At 41.8% G+C, this 22,488-nt stretch overlaps 1 protein-coding gene across 1 annotated transcript in view; it reads left to right on the top strand.

The window, feature by feature from the left end:
• The window catches only part of LOC147731703 (uncharacterized), a 38,666-nt gene that overhangs the window by 10,548 nt on the left and 5,630 nt on the right, over positions 1-22,488 (top strand). Inside the window, exon 2 of the mRNA XM_086958792.1 lies at positions 17,691-17,807. Coding sequence (XP_086814918.1) covers positions 17,691-17,807 — 117 coding nt within the window. The remainder of the gene's footprint in view (positions 1-17,690; positions 17,808-22,488) is intronic.

Here is a 22,488-nt window from a genome sequence, read left to right on the forward strand (position 1 = left end):
TTTTCTATATTGTCAATTTCATTTTTCATCACCTTCTCTATCATACATATTATCTGAACAGTTCAGGTGTGGTGGGGAGTAAACATCATTTTCTTTGTTAGGTCCAATTTGTGTCACACTACTCCAAATCAGCATTGGCAGCTTCCATATTTGACTCCACAGTTTCAGGCCTTGGGTGCACAAGTATTTCTGCAAGAGCCTCATAAGCTCAAGGTTATTTACAAGGAGCATTTTTTCCAAAATCACTCAATCACTGAATCCCAGGCCACAGATTGGGAATGATTATCTAAGCCTTCTCATATTAATAAAGAAAAGGACAAAGATTGAGGACTGAGTTAGAGGTCATGGTTGTGCTAAGGTTGACAGGATCAGGCATGAGTTATGATTGATTAATTCAGCGCTAGTTTGTTTGCAGGAAACCAATCCATCAAGGACAGAGTCGAGTTGTTTGGAGGACTTAGGTGTTATGGTGATGAGGGGATCGGGCCTATTAAAGGGGGTGTCTTGATAAAATAAATATGAAAAAGACTACTTTTCAAAATAGTTAGGGCATGGGTCATATTACCATTACAGATTAGTGAAAGGGTTAATAAGAATGTCACCCATTCCATTAGAGATACTAAAAATAAGCTCCAGAAGGCTCCCATTAAATTGATGCATGTTTTCCAGGAATATTATGATGTGTCATATGACTAAACAATTGTAGCCCCTCAAGGGTCTATTAATCACTATATAGCTGCTGCTTTACCTGTGTGAGTATCAGGTAACTATAAATTCTTCAGTCTCTGGAATGAAAGTTCTTAGGGTCATTCAAACACTCACAATAGGGAAGAAGGATGTGCCTGATGCGATACCCTCAGACATTTATAAAGATATCTCAAGTACTCTTCTGAATTACTTTCACAACTTATAAAATATATAGAGGAAGTGGGTAAAGTGCCCCAGTCTTGTTTTGAAACTGTTATCACTTGCAGGAAATTGCCTATTTTTTGCATGGTTAGACCCCATTTTATTCTGATGCAAGATGTAATTTTGAACTGTAAGTGCACTGGGTCCCTGCTAACCAGGTACCCAGTTATAGTACCCTTTCCCAAACACTGTACAATGATTGACACCTCTTCAACTGCCCCTGTAAGTCCCTAGAAAATAGTACACATGTTACCTAGGGCATGGGTACTGAAGAGCGTCCTCTGGGGCTGCAGCACTTGTTATGCCACCCCAGGAAGCAGTCACCATGGCTCTTCACTCTACCATTTCAGGCTGCGTCTTAATGCAGAGAAATACAAAGAGTCGATATTGCACACAGCCCTGTGTGCCATCCCACCATACACTGCAAAAAATATAGGTAATTCCCCCTTACTACAGATCTTTAGCCATAATGCAGGGTGCACTAAATCCTATGTGACTACATAGCAATGTGAGCAGATATGCCCTGAAATTTCCAGTCTATTCTGAGATTTTGTAAATGCACAGGATGTCTTACCCAGTACATGGGCATGATACTTGTCAGAACGAGTTTCCTAGCTCCATGATGGTTTCACTGATTTGTAAGATGTTTAGTATGGTGAACAGACATAATATTGAGTTGCAAATGTACACTTGCACAAATATCGAGTGCAAAATATCGTAGTACAAAAATATTGACTGTCAGAATATTGTTGTCAAGAATATCGAGTTGAAGGTAATTAATATCGTTTTTCAAAATATACAAGTAATTAATATTGTTTGCAAAAATATTGTTGTTAAAAATATTGTTGTTTTATTTAGTGTTATGTATTTTAGTGTGTATTTTAAATGCATGTGTTCTATTTTTTGTGTAAGTATTGCATTTGTTTTTTAATATATGTTCTTACATTTTTAGAAGTTATGAATTTTATTTTAAGTACATTTTGCGTTTTAGTTCCGTAGCGGGTTGTGGGTTTATAGGGGAATAGGGTGGGAAGAAATTTAATTATAATACATTTCATAATAATTTTTAGAAGTTATTATGTTTTTTTAATTACATTTTGCGTTTTAGTTCCGTAGCAGGGTGTGGGTTTATAGAGGTATAGGCTGGGAAGTAATTTAATTATATTTGATTCATTAATATTTTTAAAATATTTAATATTTTTGTATTTAATTTTTATTTTGTTAATTGTGGTAATTAATGTATTATAATTAGTTATTAATTTGTGGTTAATTAATATTAATTATTTGGTAAATATCTGAATTGGGTTATCTTCTTAGGAGTGGGTTGTGTGTTTATAAGGGAATAGGGTGGGAAGTAATTTAATTATAATTAAATAATTATTATTTTTATTAATTAATATTTAAGTATTTAAGATTGAGATTGTATGTTGTTAATTGTGGTTATTAATTTATTATTAATTAGATGTTAATTGTTTGTTAATTATTAATAATTAATTGGTAAATATGTTATTTTTTTCATTTTTTTAGGAGTGGGTTGTGGGTTTATAGGGGAGCAGGGTGTAAATGTGATAATAATTAATTATTTATAATGTTTATTATTTAATATTTATGTATTTAACATTTTATATTGTTAGTTGTGGTAAATAATGTATTGTTAATGATTTATTATTTGGCCATTAATAATTATTAATTAATTATTTTATTTGTGTTATTGTTTTAAGAGCGGGTTGTGGGTTGATAGGGGAGTAGGCTGGTAAGTAATTTAATTTTAATATATTTCATAAAATCTTTATTACAACATTTATTTTAAGTTGTTGTATAGTGTTAACATTGGTCGTGGTATTTATAGGGGAATATATGGTGGGAGGTAAATTATTTTAATAAAAAAATTATTTTTTAATAATTAATTGTTTTTTAATGAATGTTAATTATTTTGCTGGAGTGGGAATAGTAAAGTATTCCCCTCTACTATATTCAACACTTTCCCTACTGTTGCACTTGCTAGAGTAGAAATAGTAATTTTATCTCCTCCGCTATCCAAAACTTTCCCCTACTGTTGCACTCCCTGGAGTGGGAATAGTAAATTATTCTCGTACGCTATACAAAACTTTCCCTACTCTTGCACTTCCTGGAGTGGGAATAGTATATTATTCCCCTGCGCTATCCAAAACGTTCCCTACTGTTGCACTCCCTAGAGTCGGAATGGTAAATTATTCCCCTACGCTATCCAAAACTTTCCCTACTGTGTCACTCCGTGGAGTGGGAATAATAATTTTATCCCCTCTGCTATTCAACATTTTCCCTACTGTTGCAATTAATGTAGTGTCAAATGTAATTGTAAATATTTTGATTTATTATATATATATTTTATTTGTATTTGTATTTTTACCGGTTTATGTGTACATATATGTATTTGTAATGTTTAATATGTTTCTAACTATTATAATTTAATAAAATAAATATTTATTAATACTATTGAGTACATTTATATATTATATTTTATATATGTATGTTTAATTTATTTTTACATTATATTTATTAGTTATAATTTTAAAATATTTCTAATAATTCTATCTTTTTTTAATTATATGTATTATTTACTTTATTTTACATTATTTTTTAAACATTTAAACTATATTTTTAACAACGATATTGTTGTACTTATCATTATGAAGCTAGGACTTCGACATTTTTAAAAACAATATTTTTGTCACAATATTTTTGTATGTCGACATTTTTGTTGTAGATATTCTGTCAGTGAGCCGTTTGGTACCAAACATTTTTTCTTAATAAATCCTCACTGTTGCCAGCAGTGGATTTATTATTAAATTCACACAGGAGACCGAAATCAAATCAAAATCACTTTATTCGGTTTTCATTTTAGAATAAAAAAAACATAAAAGCATGATTCACAGATATACAATACACAGGAGACCCTTTTAGAGGGTCTCCTAAAACCTATCAAGCACTGGTATGGCCTCTGATTTTTTTTCCCCAGTCTGCCACCACCAGTCATGCTTTTGACCTCATGGGGTGAGAGCCAGCGCTGTCAGAGGACAAAGACAAAGCCTGCTCTGGGCACCTCCTTCATGACAGGATGGCCTGGGTAGGAAGCTTGAAATGCGATGCTGCCTTTAAAATCCAACCCAGGAACCTCCAGCTAGTGAGATAAGCCCCCACACCTGCTCCACTTTTGACAGGATGAAAGGCAGGAAAATAATATGTTAAATTAGTAGGAGGGTCCTCAGTTAGCCTGCACCGTCCCTAGGGCACAGCCGTCAATATGAACTCCTCTCCTGGAACTCCACCATCTTGTAATGGTGGAAAGATAACCTATCAGGGCTAGAGCAATTCCCCTTCCAACAGGAAGTGGTCACTACACAGTCTAGACACTCTAAAGGTAGGTGGCCCATTTGCTACTACCTGTCTCCACTTATAACACCCCTAAATTTAGTGTTTAGGTGGTACCCCAAGATCTGACCATCAAAATCGATGAACAAGAGAAGACCAGGACAAATCATATCCACTGTATGAGAACTGAAGCCTTGCTGCAAAAGAAAAAGACACCAAACCCTGCCTGCTCCCTCAAGCACTCAACAGTCGATGCTTGCTGTGTTGTCCTGAACCTGAAAGGACTCCAAGCACCCTGGAGCCACCAATTTTCAAGAAATTGCCAAGAAGCTTACTTGGGGTGCAGGTATCACTCCACTGCACACCACAGGCATGGATCCCATAAAGTCTGGTTTGTCAACTTGCTGATCACCAATGACCTCAATGTAGTACAAAAACAAGAAGAGATTCAGCAGCTCTGGATTGTCAGATCTGTCTCTTCACTGATTTTGGAGACACCATGACCTATTGGAGCCACAGCGTACCAATACCTGAGGTACCGGATCCCAGATGGAAAACACCAAGAAGAATAGTCTACATCAGACTCCCAAAACACCACAAGCAAGCACCCCTCGAGGGATGTAGAGACACCTGAGACCCTCTTCCTGAATGGCCCAGCTGTCCCGTGATCGCTTCTCCAATTTGCCTGCTCCGACTGCACAATGCCCAGCTGACCAGCTTGCTCTGCAGCCGGCCCCACCAGCTCCGGAACGACAAACCAGCTGTGCTCCCATGGTCCCCAAGCCCTAACAACCTCCTCCTATGAAGGAGCCACATCACACTTACCTGTAAATCTTCCTGTGCAGGGTTCTTTCAAGTGGCCCCTTTCGTCTTTTACACCAGCTTCCAAGACCCTCAGCATTCTGCTCTCGGCCGATCAGGGACTCTACCAATCTTCTCCTGCTGGAACTTTGGACCTGGTCTAGTCATCAACCTAAAACGAGAAGGTAACTTCATGAAATCATTGATTGATTTAATATGCATTTCTTTTTTTTCCCCATTGTTTCCAATGGTGTGTAATTGTGCACAAAAGTGATATGTTTTCCAAAATTTGGAAAATCGTAACACAAAAGCACTTACCGTAGAAGTCTATTGTTGCTCTTAAAAATGGCATAAAAATCAATATTATTTTTATAAATTGGTCTCGGATTTATTCTGAGTGTGTGTCTCATTTATTCTTTCTCTGAGTAGAACACATGTTTAGCACTACCCTCTGATAAGCCTAATTGCTCACCCACAAAACCACAGAAAGATCATTAGATTTATCTGTTTTTACCTCTGTTTACCACTTGGGGATTCATGGGGACTCTGCAGAGTGTACTTCATTTAGTACACTATAGAGAGCCATCTTCTTACATCACTGTATTGCTTAAAAAGGGAGAATCTCCCCAGAATTGTTCTTCATGTCACTAGATGTCTTTAAAAAATTGTGACACTAAGATCTATGGAAACATTTTGGCAAATCAGATTGCCCCTAGAATCGTTGGTTGAGTAGACAGTATAATGACAGTTACGGGTTGTGAAACCTAAATGTTGTCTAGAATTCAGGCATTTTATTCCAATCAATCAGCTCGTATAACGAGAAAGTTGCTGGGTTCCATAACTGAGAAAGTTGCTCTAAAAAGAGGAATTTACAAGTGTGTCCTCTCTCTCCATTACTATTTGCACATTTTCTGGAGCCATTTGCATGTCCTAACATCAATGCAGCTAACTGATTGTCTAGACTTTTTTGTGAATGATGTAGGAGTAATTTCATTTGATCCATCAATGCCTATCCTCACAATTAAAAAGGAAGCTACATCATTTGCAGCTTTGTCTAGTTATAAGCTTTATGCCTCAAAAATACAACATTTTTATAATCATGCTAAACCTGAGGAAGATAAGCGCAATGCAGACTCTGCCTTATATTTGGAAGTTCAGCTTTTTCCATTCATTAAAGACATTGTATCATTGAATTATGATCTATTGATTGATAAATCTAAGCATGTCTTCGAACAATGGAATAGACTTTTCTTTGGTCTTATTGGGTATTGGAAGCTATTCATAATGTGTAATGATGGATCTCTTCACACAAACTTTTAACAGGGATACTCCACCGATTTCTTCGACGGAAGCAAACATTATTGTTTTTCTCAAAAAAAATAAACCAGTTCTGAGGAAAAAGCTCTGATGTGACCGGCTTCCCTGACAATTAGTGCTCACTTTGATACACTTTCCAAAACCATTAGTAACCGTATGGCGCTCAAACGAGACCCAAAAGTAATAGTTTCCTTAATTCAAAACAATTTCCAGCACTGTTTAAACTCTGGTCTCAAGCCCAGAATGGTACTTTTTCCTTCTCATTACAGGGGTGTTTTTACAGAAAATTACGCATTTGTTCACTTTGAAGCAAGAATATTAGACTCACTCGCAGTCTAAAGTGTGTGGTATGGAAATATCACCACATGGAAAGTAGGTGGTGATTTGTCGGGGTGGGCTGCAAATTCCATTCCGTTCTGGGAACGTGCAAAATTTTGGCATTTTCGCGTTCTGTGTGGAACGTGAAAATGTCAAAACTTCCGCGATCCGCAGCGGAACAGAATATTATTGCACAAACGGTGGCATCTTGGTGGATAAATATGCAGGGCAAGATTCTTTCTGGCACAGTGCTCCTGTCATAAAAATTGCACCTCAACAGGAAGCACTTACAGATATAAATAAAGCAGGTGCCCGAGTTTAAGCTCAAATTCAGTAACTCATTAATCAGCCCAAAAAAATTGTGAGCTTTGTCGAGGCTGGGCAGGTGTGCTTTCTCCCCATATCAACCCTCGAAAATTAGCTGTGATGCTTGATGGAGGCATTTGTATCCTTGACTTTCACGAGCGCAATCCTTGTGCAATTCTTGTGACCAGGAGCTTTTTTCTCCTCATCTGCTGCTCTGATTGGTCTCTGACCTTGTATAAACACAAGAGGCATGTGAACTCGCATAGAAGCCCCGCCTGTTTGGTCCCGCCACACACACTAGCAGTGTGCACCGTGTTCCCGCCCTTTACCCACTATGATGGACAGCTCACTCAAGGGACCCTGACGACCTTCGGTGCGATGGCAAAGTTACACACACATGGTCACTGGAGACAACTCTTCTGGCCCTTTATGCAGCTGTAGTGTATAAAAGCACTATACATATACCCAACGAGGTAGCACTTACTGATTAGCCAGTAGAAAGTACTCCAGTTGAGTAGAGGTATCGCACAAAACGGTAGCGTCTTTTTGGATAAATGCAGGGCAGGATTTATTCTGGCACGATGCTCCTGTCACAAAAACATAAACCTGAACAGGAAGCACTTACAGATATAAATAAAGTTTAAGCTCAAATTCAGTAACTCATTATTAATCAGCCCCAAAAAAATATGAGCTTTTTCGAGGCTGGGCAGGTGTGCTTTCTCCCCATATCTACCCTCAAAAATTAACTGTGATGCTTGATGGAGGCCTTTGCATCCTTGACTTTCACGAGCGCAATCCCCGTGCAGTTCTTGTGACCATGAGCTAGTTCTTTCTCCTCATCTGCTGCTCTGATCAGTCTCTGACCTTTTATAAACACAAGCGAGGCATGTGAACTTGCAAAGAATCCCTGCCCCCGAAATCTCTGCGAGCATGCGAAATTCTGCGTGTTCGCATAGATTTTTTGCCATTTTGCGATATTTTGCGATATTTTGCAAAAGGCAATTTCGCAAATTACGCCCAGCCCTAGTGATTTGATACATTAGGCTATTTTGGGAATATATTTGATCAAGAGGATCAATTTTTACAGGCTCTTAATTGTACTATTTTGTTTACTTCTGCATAGGTTGCTACCAATGACATTGAAGGTACACCCCCTTTAGAAAAAATATCACAATGGTGATTCATGTAGTTGGCAAGATGGGTGAGATAGTAGTCACCCCTTTTGGTCTTTGACGATTTTATTTATGTACTGATGACAATGAGAGAAGGGTTTGACTTACACGGCTCAGGTGTTTCTTTATGGTTTCGATTTTGTGCCTTTATGGCTTGGTTTAAATGCCCTTATACAGTTTTGGGCTTTGGGAGCATTTTAATGATTAGGTTTTTCTCCATCACCTTGATTTAGAGTTTTTAATATGAAATATTCTTGCACAATAAGTTTGTTTTATCTTCACAAATCGATGCTCACGAAGTCACTATCATTGACTATAGGTCCACCATGTGCATGTCTTTGCACTTGCACATGATGTCACATTTATATCTGAATTGATCTTGTGCACAACAGTTTTATGTATGGTGTCACAATGGCCATTGTTTATTTTTTGTTTACTCAGCCTTGAGAAAGTCGTGGGATGATTTCGAAGTTTGTGCGACAAAATACATGTTGGCTGATCAGAAAGAAAAGAAAAAAGAAAGAGAAGATTTCTGAAACTGTTTATTATTTGTGTATACTTGCATTGGTATTTAATAATACTCTACAAATGTGTGCTGAGGATTTTGTGAATTTCTATGTTGGCTTTGGCCACAACTTTGGGTAAGGTTGATGGTTCTCCTCTCCTTACAGCACCGTAACTCAATACTATCCTGAAATCATATACGTGCGATTGTTTGTAAGGTGCCATATAACCTATAACTAACCCACTTTCTATTAAACAAAAGAGCTCAGTTTTGCCCCCTCGTGGGCTGTTATTGAATGAGAGCTCTACAGACAATATTAATGAAGCGGAAAGGAAGGTGCCTGAAAAACGAAGAATCCCTATATTTGGAAACTCGTTTAAATGAAAGAAAACAACCATTTGATGAAACCTGTGGAGAGTGGGCTATCTGTTGTAATTTCTCCTTTATCTGATGATGCACGTAAAGAATGTAAGTGCATCATCAGAACTCTCTTGGAGATGTTCCAAGAAGTTCCTGTTAAGAAGTCACGGTTGTCACTACCTCCACTTGTGGGTGCTAATAAATTGATGTTAAAGTTATCTTCTGGACGTTTTCCTTACTTACAATACTGGCGACGAGTAAAGAAAAGTACCCACCTATATACCCTGCGTGCCAAAGCAGCTTATTTTATCATCGTGTTTCAAGGTCAGTGCCAGCACAGTCTTTGTGTAATAACTTTTTTTTAAAACTGAATTTCTTGTTATACTATTCAACTTTAAGTCAAATAACCTAAGGATTTAAGGCAAATGTTGCTTCTACCAAAATTTAATAGTACCTCTTTAGGATGTTTCTGCCATTACGAGTATCGGCATCGTTTGAATATACGTCGCCTGTGCTGCCCAGGAGTGAGTCGCGTGGAACCATGATTGTTGTGGCTGCAGTTCTTGGAAGCGTGAGGAGAACGTCAATGATCTTGCCACGTTGGCATCCTCTTACAATTCACGGCCTTACGTGACCCATCACATGACCCACCTCAGTTCGTGTTGACATTGGGTATCCTGACAATAATCTGTGCACATCGCTGGAAATGAGGCGGAACATCTCACCAGCAACATCCTTTCTTTTTACTGAACCGAAAAGATTTCTTCACCATTCACAGATATTATTTATTTCTTGATGATTTACAAGCGCTACTATTTGAAACAAAAAGCAAGGAAAAAATGAAGAATAAGGAAAAGATACTTTTTTTATTGTTGAAATTCAATTTTCATGAGAGACTTTCGTCATCCATTCCTTATTCTACATTTTATGGATTTTACTCAAGCCTATATAAGAAACCAACTCAAGCTTGAGGAATCAGGAACAGATTACCATTTAAAGATATATTGTTTTAGTGTTAACTCGTTATTTTAACTCATTGTGTCAGGTTATTACCTTAGATTGTTTTCTTAATTTCTTTTGTTAGTTTTTTACTTTACCTTGCTTTTCTGCATGTCTATAGCCAGCGGAGAGCCACCGCACTGTTGTTCTGCCACGAACTGAGAGGACCAGAGCGAACTGTGGAGGGAATCCAGGTCCCAGGGGGCATCGGGACACGCCACACCTGCCGCATATCGCTCACAGTAGCTACTTAACATCTTGCCGCTCCCACTTCGCAGGAGCCACCGCGCTGTTGTTATGCAACGAACTGAGAGGACCTGAGCGAACTGTGGAGGGACTCCAGGCCCAAGGGGGCAACAGGATACGCCACACCTGCCGCATATCGCCCACAGCAGCTACTTAACATCTTGCCGCTCCCGATTCGCGGGAGCCGCCGGGCTGTTGTTTTGCCACGAACTGAGAGGACTAGAGCGAACTTTGGAGGGACTCCCGGTCCCAGGGGGAACAGGACACGCCACACCTGCCGCATATCGCCCACAGCAGCTACTTAACATCTTGCACTCCACCTTCGTGGGAGCCGCCGTGCTATTGTTTTGCCACAAACTGAGAGGACCAGAGTGAACTGTGGAGGAACTCCAGGTCCAAAGGGGCAACAGGACACGCCACACCTGCCGCATATCGCCCACAGCAGCTACTTAACATCTTGCCGCTCCCGCTTCGTGGGAGCCGCCGCGCTGTTGTTTTGCCACGAACTGAGAGGACCAGAGCGAACTGTGGAGGGACTCCAGGTCCCAGGGGGCAACAGGACATGCTACACCTGCTGCATATCGCCTGTTGGCTACTAAAGAACATCTTCACTTACGCTGCGTGAAACGCATGCGGGCGCACGCCGGGGGAAACCCGGGACAAAGGCGGGGCTGTCTGCGGCCATCCGAGGCCGGAGGAGGCTGGGCTGGGCCACCCCTCGAATGTTCAAGGAACTGTAAGCATATATATAATCTGGACTTAGTTTCACAAAATTGGCTCAAAATGTATACATTGGTTTGCGAATATAATAGTAAAAAATGACAGCACGTTTTGGAAAAAGGAGAAAGGCGGGGGTGGGAGGGAGTGTTACGGGAACATTGGACAACATTTTAACCAGAGCCACTACTGTTTTAGAGCATGAAATAGCCCTAACAGAGCAACGTCTCCCATTAGAACCACTTTATCTTAGACGATCATCACTGGGGGGAATAACGAAAGAAGTCACACCAGAGCAAACAAGAAAAAATGCCAGTGATAACACCGTGAGACACAGCAATGGCTACCAGCTATTAGAAAAGATTAACTTACCCACGACAAATGACTGCAGTCCCGTTGAGGTGATGAATGATTCTAGTGAGTTAAGCTCAGTAAACATATCTACTGAAACCATACCACATTCTCTGACGAGATCCAAGTCTAGAAATATTGCCAATCCCCAAAATATAAATGTAAAACAGTTGTTAGTTGCGGGTTCAAATGCAAAAGGGAAACAGGGAGGGAAGTTACAGAAGGTAAAGAGTGTGAAACTGAATATTGAGCAAAAAATAATTAAAAGCACTGCAACACAGACCTCAACTTTATTAGAATCTATACCTTCAATGATTCGTAATCCTTCACCAAAAATAGTGTCTGTGAATTTGGTAGAACCCTCCGGGCCCCCCCCCCCCACACAATTTGCAGAGGAGTTTATGGGAAAGATGGAGCATCTGCTCAAATCACTAATGTTGCCCCTCCTCGAGAGAATGAAAATGATAGGTGACAGGTTAGCAAACCTTGAACAAACAACTCTAGCTAACAATGAGATAGTGAGGAAATATGCTGAGTCCATTCCTACACAAGGTCTGGGGAACTTAATTGAGGATTCAGTAAAAAACCCAGCCCCATTGCCCAACCCAATTGCGGTAAACACACCACCGCAACTAATGAATGGAACCAGCCAGGATTCCATAGTTTTAGAAAACAGGACTCCAAGCACGCAAGGAGGGGAGATACAAGGGAAAGGGGATTGGGAGCTTGCAAAGGTATCTTTTTTGGACAGCCCAAAAAGATGAAGGTGTAGTTCAGGGAACACGAGATACTGCAAAACATAAGAACATGCTCCCACGTATCGATTTACCACCTGGGTCCCTGAGTTAGATGAGGGTAAATCAGAAAATTATCCTGAATTGAAGAATAAAGTAACCTTCTGGTTGAATAAGTTTAGACCCATCCCGACCTACATGCATGGCGAAATTCTGCATGTTCGAAGAATAAGCTGGGTGGGTCACAGACCGAAGGGCCAACAAGGGGATTGTGTCATTGTCAGTTTCAGGGATAGACGGGTGGTTAGACATATTTGTGAATGGAGTCAGCAAAGAGCAGGGAGTGGGATTAAAACTATAGATTTAAGATATTTCTATACTCCGTCTCCATTTGTTCTATTAAATTCTTATCCCTTGGGGATGCAAGGAGGGGGCAGTAGGGAAGCACATAATATTCAATTTAATATTACCACTTTTAACCATTTTGATATTCTTTATGGCCGCAAGGGACTCAAGGGAGTGGATTGACTGTGTTCGGGGTACTCTAGCCCCATCAATTTGGAACTTAAATCATCGAGAATAACATCAACGATTGAAATTACCTCTAGTAGAGAAACTTGTTCACAAATACCTGTTATCATAAGAGTTGGGGCTACTGATTTTGAAAGACTGGTTGTACTGGAGGACAGTGGTACAGATATGAATATTCAGAGTGAAGAGCCTACTAATGTTAGTCGTAACCGGAGTAGTATTAAACAGGCTGACAGCAGTTCAAAAAAGGGCAGGTGGTCAATAATCTTTTGGAATATTGCGGGTATGAAAACCAAGTTGTTTGATCAAAATTGGTTGAATCTTGTCAATGAATTTGATATAGTTAGCCTGCAAGAAACTTGGGCTAAGGAGGCGCACCATTTGTGTGGTTTTAAAACTTTTTTTCCACCGGCAATAGGCTCAGTTTCTGGTAGAGCAAAAGGGGGGCTATGCACTTTTGTATCGACCTTCTTAAATGTGTCAAAATAGAGTTTCTCGTTAATAACGGATATTATCATATGGTTAAGATACATATTAATAAAGTGCAGTGCCTGCTTATTGTAAATTTTTAGAACAATGCTTCGGTGGAGATGTTGAATGATGTGTTAAAAGGACTGAGTGCAGATTTTAAACACATGTCAGGAGGGAAAACCAAGGAAGTCTTTGCTGTCTTGGTAGGGAATTTCAACTGCTCACTATGTAAAAGAGGGGAACAAGGAGTATGCGGTACATTGTTGAACAAAGAGACTAGTTTATCTCACTTCGATCATTTTGTATGTGGGGATCTGTTAAACGAGATTATGTTTTCATGTGACATGGGTTTGCAAACAAAGCTTGCCAACCCGAGGTCCTTTTTTGCCCCACATTTAATGGGAGAGGTGTATTTTCAACAATTGATTATATTTTAACCTCAGCTAGGTATAGTGATCAGGTTATACATTTTAACAAGTTAGATACCCCACTAAGTGATCACTTTCCCCTAAGCATGGAAATTTCAAATTCCGATTATGAATCTGACAAAGACAGCTTAATTAGACAGGTTGTAGATGATATTGCTCTGAACCGACAAAATGGATATGCCTTGAAATGGACTAAAGTGGTCCCCGAAGATTTCCTACAGAATTTAATTAGGAAATGTGAACCCAGTTTTGACGTGTGTCTGGATGGAAACGCTTCTAACTCAGCAGTTATTAAAAATGTCCTAAATATAACCTCACACATCAAAACTAGCTTATGGGTTGGTAAGAAAAACCCTAAAAATGATCTAGCTAGCTGGTTTGACACAACCTGTACTAAGGCTTATACTAACCTTAAACATGCCTTAAATGATTCTGTAAGGTACCAGAATCTAGTCAGGGAACGGCGAAAGGTTTATAAAAATGTGCTGAAACAGAGAAAGGATACCCTGAAAAAGGAGGCATGGAAATCTTTGTGTGAGGCATCATTGGGTAGAGACTCTGCTGCCTTCTGGAAAGCAGTTAACGCACCCTTCTTTTGATGAAAAAGTTAAGGCCGGAATAGAGATAGCCATCACTGACAACGCATGGCTAGAGCATTACACAAATTTATACAGTGTGGCGATGCCCTTGGATCAGATTCCACCGGTAAATGTGGTGGATGAGGCGACCTTAAATAGTAATACAATGAATCTGTGTATTACTTTGAATGAAGTCATCTCAGGAATAAAAACTAGCCTTGAAGGGAAGGCCCCTGGCCCCGATGGAGTGCCAGTTGATCTGTATAAAAATAACATGGCCTTATGGGGTCCAATCCTTATGAAACCTTTTAATGCATCTTGTTCGAGAGGATTGCTACCCTCTTGGTTTGAGTCTATCATTGTACCTATATTTAAAAAGGGAGATAGGGCAAGTTGTACCTATTATCGCCCAAAATCACTGTTAGACTCAACCATTAAGATCTTTGGGCGCGTAATTTTAAACAAATTACAATTATCGGCTGAAGAACACTCAATAATAAGTGATCTTCAATGTGGTTTCAGGAAACGCCTTGGTACAATTGAACAGGGGCTTAACCTGCAAATTTTTTTAGAAAAATATACCACAGTAAGGAGAAATCGCATATTTTTAACTTTTGTCGACCTAACGTCAGCATTTGAATGGGTCACCCATAGTAAGCTTTGGCTTATCTTAGAAAAATTGGGTGTGGAGGAAAATATAATTATTTTTCTCAGGGAACATTACATGGGAGCACGGGCCATAGTTAGATTTGGTAGGAATGGTGAATGTACTAAGGCTATTAACATTGCAAGAAGAGTACGGCAAGGGTGCATACTCGCTCCCTTCCTATTCAGAATCTACATTAATGATTTGGAAAACACATTACTCCGGAAGTGCAGGGACATGCCTATGGTAGCTAAAAGATCGGTCCCTGCACTACTATACGCGGATGACGCGGTTTTAAACATGCAAAGGATGATTACATCCTTTTCAAATTTCATGACCAATTTAGATTTAAGGATTAATTGTACGAAAACGTTTTGTATGAATTGTGGTCCCTGGGCACAAAACAAGAAGAAAACAATGTACATTAATTCTAAACCATTGGAATTTACTCCCACTTTCTCTTACCTAGGTATATTGTTTGACCAAACTGGCCTATGGAACACAACAATAAAGACACAGAGGTTGTTGTTTTGCAAATCCATAATGGCCCTTACGAATTTTAGCAGAAAACTGGGCAAAAAAACGATTGGGGAACTTTTAACTGTGTATAGAGCAACTTGTGTCTCAATTGTACATATGGTGCAGGAATATGGGGGTACGCAAATGTGAAATCATTACAGACGGCGGAGAATTGTTTTTTGAAATACCTCCTAACAGTTCCAGATAGTGTGTCTACATACATTTGCCACTCAGAACTGGGCCAACCTTATATAGAGGACGTTATCAAAGTCCAACCAGTACTATTGTGACATAGGGTTTGGACTACGGAGGAGTGTGTTTTTAATCAACTGATATTGAGAGATGCGATGAATCTCGATAACACCAGTAAAATAAGATGGTTGGCCTATGTAAAGACGTTTCTCATTGAAATGGGCCATCGAGATTATTAAGATGACCCCCTACTTTTGACTCACGTGTCCAGGAGAGAATTAAAAAAACTATGGTACACCCGGAGGAGCAAAGAACTTGTATTGAGATGACGAAAAGTACTGTGGTCGCGCATCAACTTATAATGATCACTAGCGATACTCAGCCATATGTTAAATTACACATGAAAGATTTCGAAAAGTTTTTATTTACTCGTTTTAGATTAAACATTTTATTTAGATTTCTTAGTTTCCTCAAAATGAACGATTGGACAAAGCAGCCTAGTAAATGTCCATGCGATGAATTGTCTAATCAATCGGATATGCACTTATTGCTATTTTGTAAGTTCTATGTTGTGCAGAGGAAAAGATGGATTGTGCCGTTTTTGAAGATAGTGGGTCTTAACCAGTGTTGCCATGCTTTTTTAGCTATCCAGAAATTAGATAATATTTTAACTATTGCTTCTGTCTCTGCCTTTTTTTAAAAAGTTTTTAGATTACGAAAATCAATTCACGCCCCACCGCTGGAGTCAAGCTATCCCGCAATATTTATTGCTTTTATAATGCGTAATGATGATTGTGTATACAAATTTGTCTTTTTCCTTGTTTTTTTTTATTCTGTACTTTTTAACAAATGTACTTTTATGGTTGTTATTCTCATTCAATAACCGAATAAAGTTAATAATTGAATTGAATTGAATGAGTCAACCACCACAATCTTTATCTGAACGTGGTGAACCTGTTCTTCCCTGGTAAAAATGCAAACCCCTCTTTGATTCACACCTCATAGCCATTGGAGGTGAACATTTTTCTGTGGCAAGGAAACAGGCTGTCCTTCTTCAGAATCTTGGAATTGAAGGCAGAAACATTAACGACAGTCTGGACCCTATTCCTATTGGGAGAGGTGATGGGGAACCATGTTATGTTTTTGAAATGGGTGTCCTACTTCTTCAAACACATTTTGGACCATGTCTCAATGTGGTAATGGAGAGACAGAAGTTCTTCATGAGAACACAAGCTAACGGGGAAAAGGTTGGCAATTACGTAGCAGCTCTTAAATCCTTAGCTCAAACATGCAAATTTGAACAATTGACAGACTCACTCATTCATGACCAACTTGTACATTGAGCGAATGATTCCCGTATTCAAGAGAAGCTATTGTCTAACAACCCTAATTTTAAGGAGGCTATCAGCCTTGTAGAGAGCATTGAACATACCACACATTGGGTTAAAGAAATATGCAGTTCTGCTTTACCTCTTGAAAATGTTGCTGTTGTCAAGAGCTATGACTCAAATGACATTGATATGAGGGAATTGTCATCAACTATTTATAGAATTCATCCTAAACATGATAAAATTGTACGAAAAAAATGACAAACAAAAAGGCAATAACAGTAATTTTAGTAAGGATACAAAAATAAAATGCTCTAGATGTGGTAGTCAAAACCATGGTCCTAACTATCCAAATTGTTTTGCGAGAACCAAGTTCTTTAGAAATTGTGGAAAGAAAGGTCACTATGCACGCATACGCAGAAATGCAGAAGTAAACTGCAACCTCTGTCACGTCACATGCTGCTGACTGCTGCTTACTCCAGTCCTTTGTAGAACCTATTGTAGTTTGTTAGTGAGTGAGTAATAGGCTTAACAGAACATCAGCAGCAACCAACCAACAATTTGGTGTATGCAAAAATGTATGCATGTGTCCTCCACCTATGCATTTTGAGGACTAAACTAAATGGAAATGCACACTTAGTGAACAAGTGGCCCGTCTGGAATAGGTGGACTAGGTCAGGTGATAATTAGGTTTTGGATTCTGGAACCAGAATGAAACATTGGATCAGTCTTCATAAATGATAACTAGACGGTCTGCGAATCCTGTGATACTACTAGTCGATCAGATAGGTCAATTTTATTGCAATTGTTGTTTCCCAAAATATTTATTTGAGCATTTTAAAAAATATGTTATTTGTTTCACACCAATCATCAATGTTTTTCTCTTTCTTTATTATATCTTACATGATCAGCTCCCCGAGGCAAGAAGATTAGGTCAGAGTCGGCAGGAGCAGCAGGAAAACAACAAGATGCCTCCAAATCCCAGGGCCAGGATAGCTCCTCTACCCATGGCTCTGCTGCTGGCCCCAGTGAGTCCTCCAGTTGTTAATATTAATTATATTTCCCTAACTTTTACGATACCTTATTTTTTCCGAACTATTATGTCAGTTTCCTAATTCTATTTTTTACCAAATCTTCTTCGTTCTTCACTACCAGTCCTTTTGGGTTGTCCTCTTCTAGTCTTCTTAATCTTGGGAGGCTTTTTTTTTTTTTTTTTGGAAAACCTTTCTTTAAAAATCAAAGTACACGGCTATTCAGCCTTACATCCCGAAGGCTAGGCAGCATTATAAAAAGAGGATGATCAGTGCACACAGTGCATATTATAAAATCGTACAAGGTTTAGTTTTATGTTATATGTAATGAAAACAAAAATTAAAATACCATAAAAGAGCACCAGAAACAGTGCGAAAAAGGCAAGGCAAAAGTACCTAAGTGTGACAGTACCCAGCACAGGAGAAGGCTGGGCCTTGAGCCCAAAAAGTACACATATGAACAGTGCAAAATGGACGATATCGGGAGGGGAAGAATGCAGGATATGCAATGTAATAGCATTTGGGTTGGAATTAAAGGCTAAGGGGAAAGTCGTACCTCCAATGGGGCAGTGTCGGGAGGGAGACAGATATCACCCCTGTACTCGTTCCAGGCCCCCCAGATCCTAAGCCACTTCTTGGGTTTGCCCCGGGCCAGGTACACTGTTTTCTCACGAATCATGCACCAATCCATATTGGTCTTCCACAATTCCACAGAAGGAGGCGACGTGGCGCCCCATTTCTGAGCGATGTCACGCTTTGCCACCATATTTCCCAAAGTGACCCATTGGGTTTGCGCATTATTGTAGTCCGTGGGGCCCCACACATTCAATAAGCAGCGCCGGGCCTCAGCCGGCAAGTCGACACCAGTCACCTCACACATCACCGCGTGGACACGCCTCCAGTAGGAAGCGACAGCGTGACACTCCCAGATAATGTGCATGAAGGTGGCCAGTTCACCACATCCACGCTTACAAAGACCGTCCACCGAATGGCCCATATGGATCAACCGGGGGCCGGTCATATACACTCTGTGCAATATTTTCAGTTGGACCAAACGTAGTCTGGCTGGGATTGCCACTTCCTTGGGGGATGACACCGCACACTGCCAATCCTCATCATCCAGTTCAACTCCATCACGCACCCATTGGTCTCTCAGACTCAGAAGGAGGTCCGTTCGTACATGAATCAGTTTTTTATAAACCAGCGAGATGGCACTGTCCGGCATATGACCATCCAGCACCCTATCTTCCAGCGGGGACGACTCAGGGACCTTCTCACCCACCTGCAGCACTGCCAGAAGGACGTGCCGCAATTGGGCGTACCTAAAATATTCCGTCGCTCCCAGTTGAAACTCTGTTTGTAGAGCGGCGAAAGATTTTATCCCACCCTTGGCCATCATGTCGTCGACCTTGGAGATAACAATGAGGTCCCATCGGTCAAACCCCTTAGTATGCCACCATTTACCCAGTAGGTCTGAGTCGTAAAGTGGGGTGGCCAACGTGAGCCTCCCCTTCCATCCCTGTGCCTTTGTGACCGCCCTCCATATGTGCACCACTGTCCTGGTAGGGCCCGTCATTCTTCCATCCAGAGATTTCGAGTACAACGCCCTGTAGTATTTCCCACCATCAAGGAGCCACCGGTCCATGGCGTACCCCGGACTATCGGCTGGACCGTAGAAACCATGGTTGAGGGCGGCTAGTTGGGAGGCCCAATAGTACCTCCGGATATCAGGCAAAGTGATACCTCTGTCATACCACGGGAGCGTGAGTTTGGTTGTAGCAATACGCGGTCTGCCATCCCAGAGAAGAGCCCGCTGTAAGCCCTCAACCTCTCTGAAGTACCCGAGGGGACTGGGTCCTGGGTATTCTGGAGTGCATACAAAAATCTGGGCTGGTACATCATTTTGAACAACGCCGCACGTCCAAGCAGGGAAAGCGGTAGCTTCCGCCACCCCTCTATATCACGCCGAAGGCACGCAAGAGGGGGAAGCAAGTTGTTCGCATACCGTGACTGGGCATCGGTTGAAATATAGATGCCCAGGTATTTAAACCCCTGCCTCGCGATCTGTATGGTACAACCCCTGGGGAGCCGTGGAGTCTCACCACTCAAAACGTATAAGTGTGACTTTGACCAGTTGATGACCAGGCCCGAATACCTACCAAAGGTATGCAGCACGTCGCATACCACGATGAGGGACTTACAGGGAGAGGTGAGGTAGAGCAAGATGTCGTCCGCATATAAAGACACGCGATCTCCAAAGCCAGAAGACCACCGTATCCCGTTAATATCCGGGTGAACCCGCAACCAGGCAGCCAGAGGTTCTTGCGCCAACGCAAACAGCAAAGGCGACAAGGGGCAACCCTGCCTGGTGCCCCTGCGGAGAGCAAAGGATGCGGACACTCGGCCATTGACCGTTACATTGGCAAGTGAACTAGCATACAGAAGTTTGACCCATCTGATGACTTCAGGGCCAAACCCGAACTTCGTCAACACCGCCCACAGGTAGTTCCACTCAAGGGAGTCAAAGGCCATCGTGGCATCCAAAGACGCCAAAACGGCCGGCTCCCGGAGCGTACTCCCATAACCGCATGGAGTCTCCTAAGGTTAAGGGCGGTGTTGCGGTGGGGAATAAAGCCCGACTGATCCGGGTGAACCAATTCGCCAATCGTGCCCACCAGTCGATTGGCCAGTAATTTAGCCAGGATCTTAGGCTCGGCATTCAACAAAGAAATAGGGCGATACGATCGGCACAGGTCTCTGGGCTTCCCTTCCTTATGTATGACCACAATGGTGGCCAACCTCTGGTCCGGGGGGAGCGCGCCCATCTCTTGCGCCTCCGGGAACATGTCCCATAGGGGTGGGGCAATGGTGTCAGCCTTTATTTTATAAAGCTCCACCGGGAGGCCGTTAGGGCCGGGTGCCTTGCCGGACCTCAGAGAGTGTATCGCTAGTGCGACCTCGTCTGCAGTTATACCTCTATCCATGTCGTCGCGTTCAGTGTCCGACAGACACGGAAGGTCCACCTCTCTCAAAAGGGCGTCAGAGTCCGCCTCAGACATCTCAGAAACCGAGGTGTAAACGGACTCAAAGTAATCGGCGACTATAGCGCAGGGATCGGTAACAGCCAAGCCGTCCTCTCCCAGCACCTCGGGGACCACCCGGGAGGCCATCTCCTTTTTGTCAAGCCACGCAATAAGCTTGCCTGCCTTGTCCCAAACATCGTAGATCCTCCCCTGCTGTTCTCTGCCCATAGCCTTGGCAGTGTCAGTAACAGTGGCCCGGTACTCAGACTGCTTAAGTGAGAGAAGGTGGAGCAGGGCAGGCGTCGGGGCAGTCTCCAATTGGGAGTCAAGTTCCTTGATCTCTGATTCCAATCGCACCACATCCTCGTCTCTACGTCTGCGTGCCTCGGCTATAAAGGAGAAGGCTTCGCCTCTCAAGACAGTCTTGAAGGCCTCCCATAGGGATACCGCTGACGTAACTGAGCCCGCATTTTCAGAAAAGTAGAGCTCAATGGCTTTAGCCAGGAGTTCACGGGTCTTAGGGCTACGGAAGTACCACGGGTTAACCGGCGCCACCCTCTTAGCCACCACGATGTCAAAGTCAAAAGACACCCAGACCGTAGAATGGTCCGAGATACCCCTGGCCATCAGACGGGCCTCAGAGACAGCCGACGCATGGGCCGCCAATGCCAGAATGTAATCAATCCTGGAGAGGCTACCATGTGCTCCAGAGTGAAAGGAGTACTGACGCTGGGTGGGATGAAGAAGCCTCCAGCAGTCAATAAGCCCCATAGTTTCCAAGAAGTGGGGAAGCCAGGACTGCGCACTCCGAAGATCCCTGGATGGATGTCTATCTAAGGTCCCAGAGCCAACCGCGTTGAAGTCACCACCCACTATAAGCAAACCTTCGGGCAGACCCAAAATGGTGCCCCCAAGATCCTGGAACGTAGTCGTTTGAAACCAGGGGGGACGTAAACAGAAACCAAGACTAGGGTACGCCCCTCCCACCTACCCGTGATGGCGACGTAGCGTCCTCTCTCATCAATCACGCTGAATTCTATCTCAAACGGGAGTGACATGCGCACCATAATCCCCGCCCCACGGGACCCCGAAGAGAACCCCGAATGTGCCACCATCTTGAAACCTTTTCTATTGAGCGCGTGGCATGTATTCCCTATCAAATGAGTTTCTTGCAGCAAAATGACATCAGGCATGCATCTCTTAAACATTTGTAGCACCACACCTCTCTTAATACGATCCCCCAGCCCGTTAACATTCCAACTCAGAACATTTAACTTCTTACCCCCCCATCGTCAATGTAGAGGCCCCTACCAGCCCTGCAGGGTGGCATCGCTACATCACAAGTAGCAGCATCACAGTTACCTTGCCATGAAGTACAAAAAGGAAAAAAGGAAACACATAAAAAACAAACGGCCCATCCACCCCCCACCCTGCACCCCTGCATTAGACTAAAGAGCCCCCCCAACTAGCAGTGTGCCTGTCGCCCCCAAAAAACTACTCTACGAAAAGCCCCTAGAGGAGAAAGGAGTCTGTCCTATCACCCCCGTTACCCCCGTTCATAAGCAAGGATAGTAAAAAGAAATACAGTACTGCGTAAACAACTGCTTGGGCAGTCTCATTGTCCGACCAAAGTCATAAGGATCATTCTATTCCTG

The sequence above is a fragment of the Lissotriton vulgaris genome, chromosome 2_1 (genome assembly GCF_964263255.1).
Source record: "Lissotriton vulgaris chromosome 2_1, aLisVul1.2, whole genome shotgun sequence".
Classification (NCBI taxonomy): Eukaryota; Metazoa; Chordata; class Amphibia; order Caudata; family Salamandridae; genus Lissotriton; species Lissotriton vulgaris.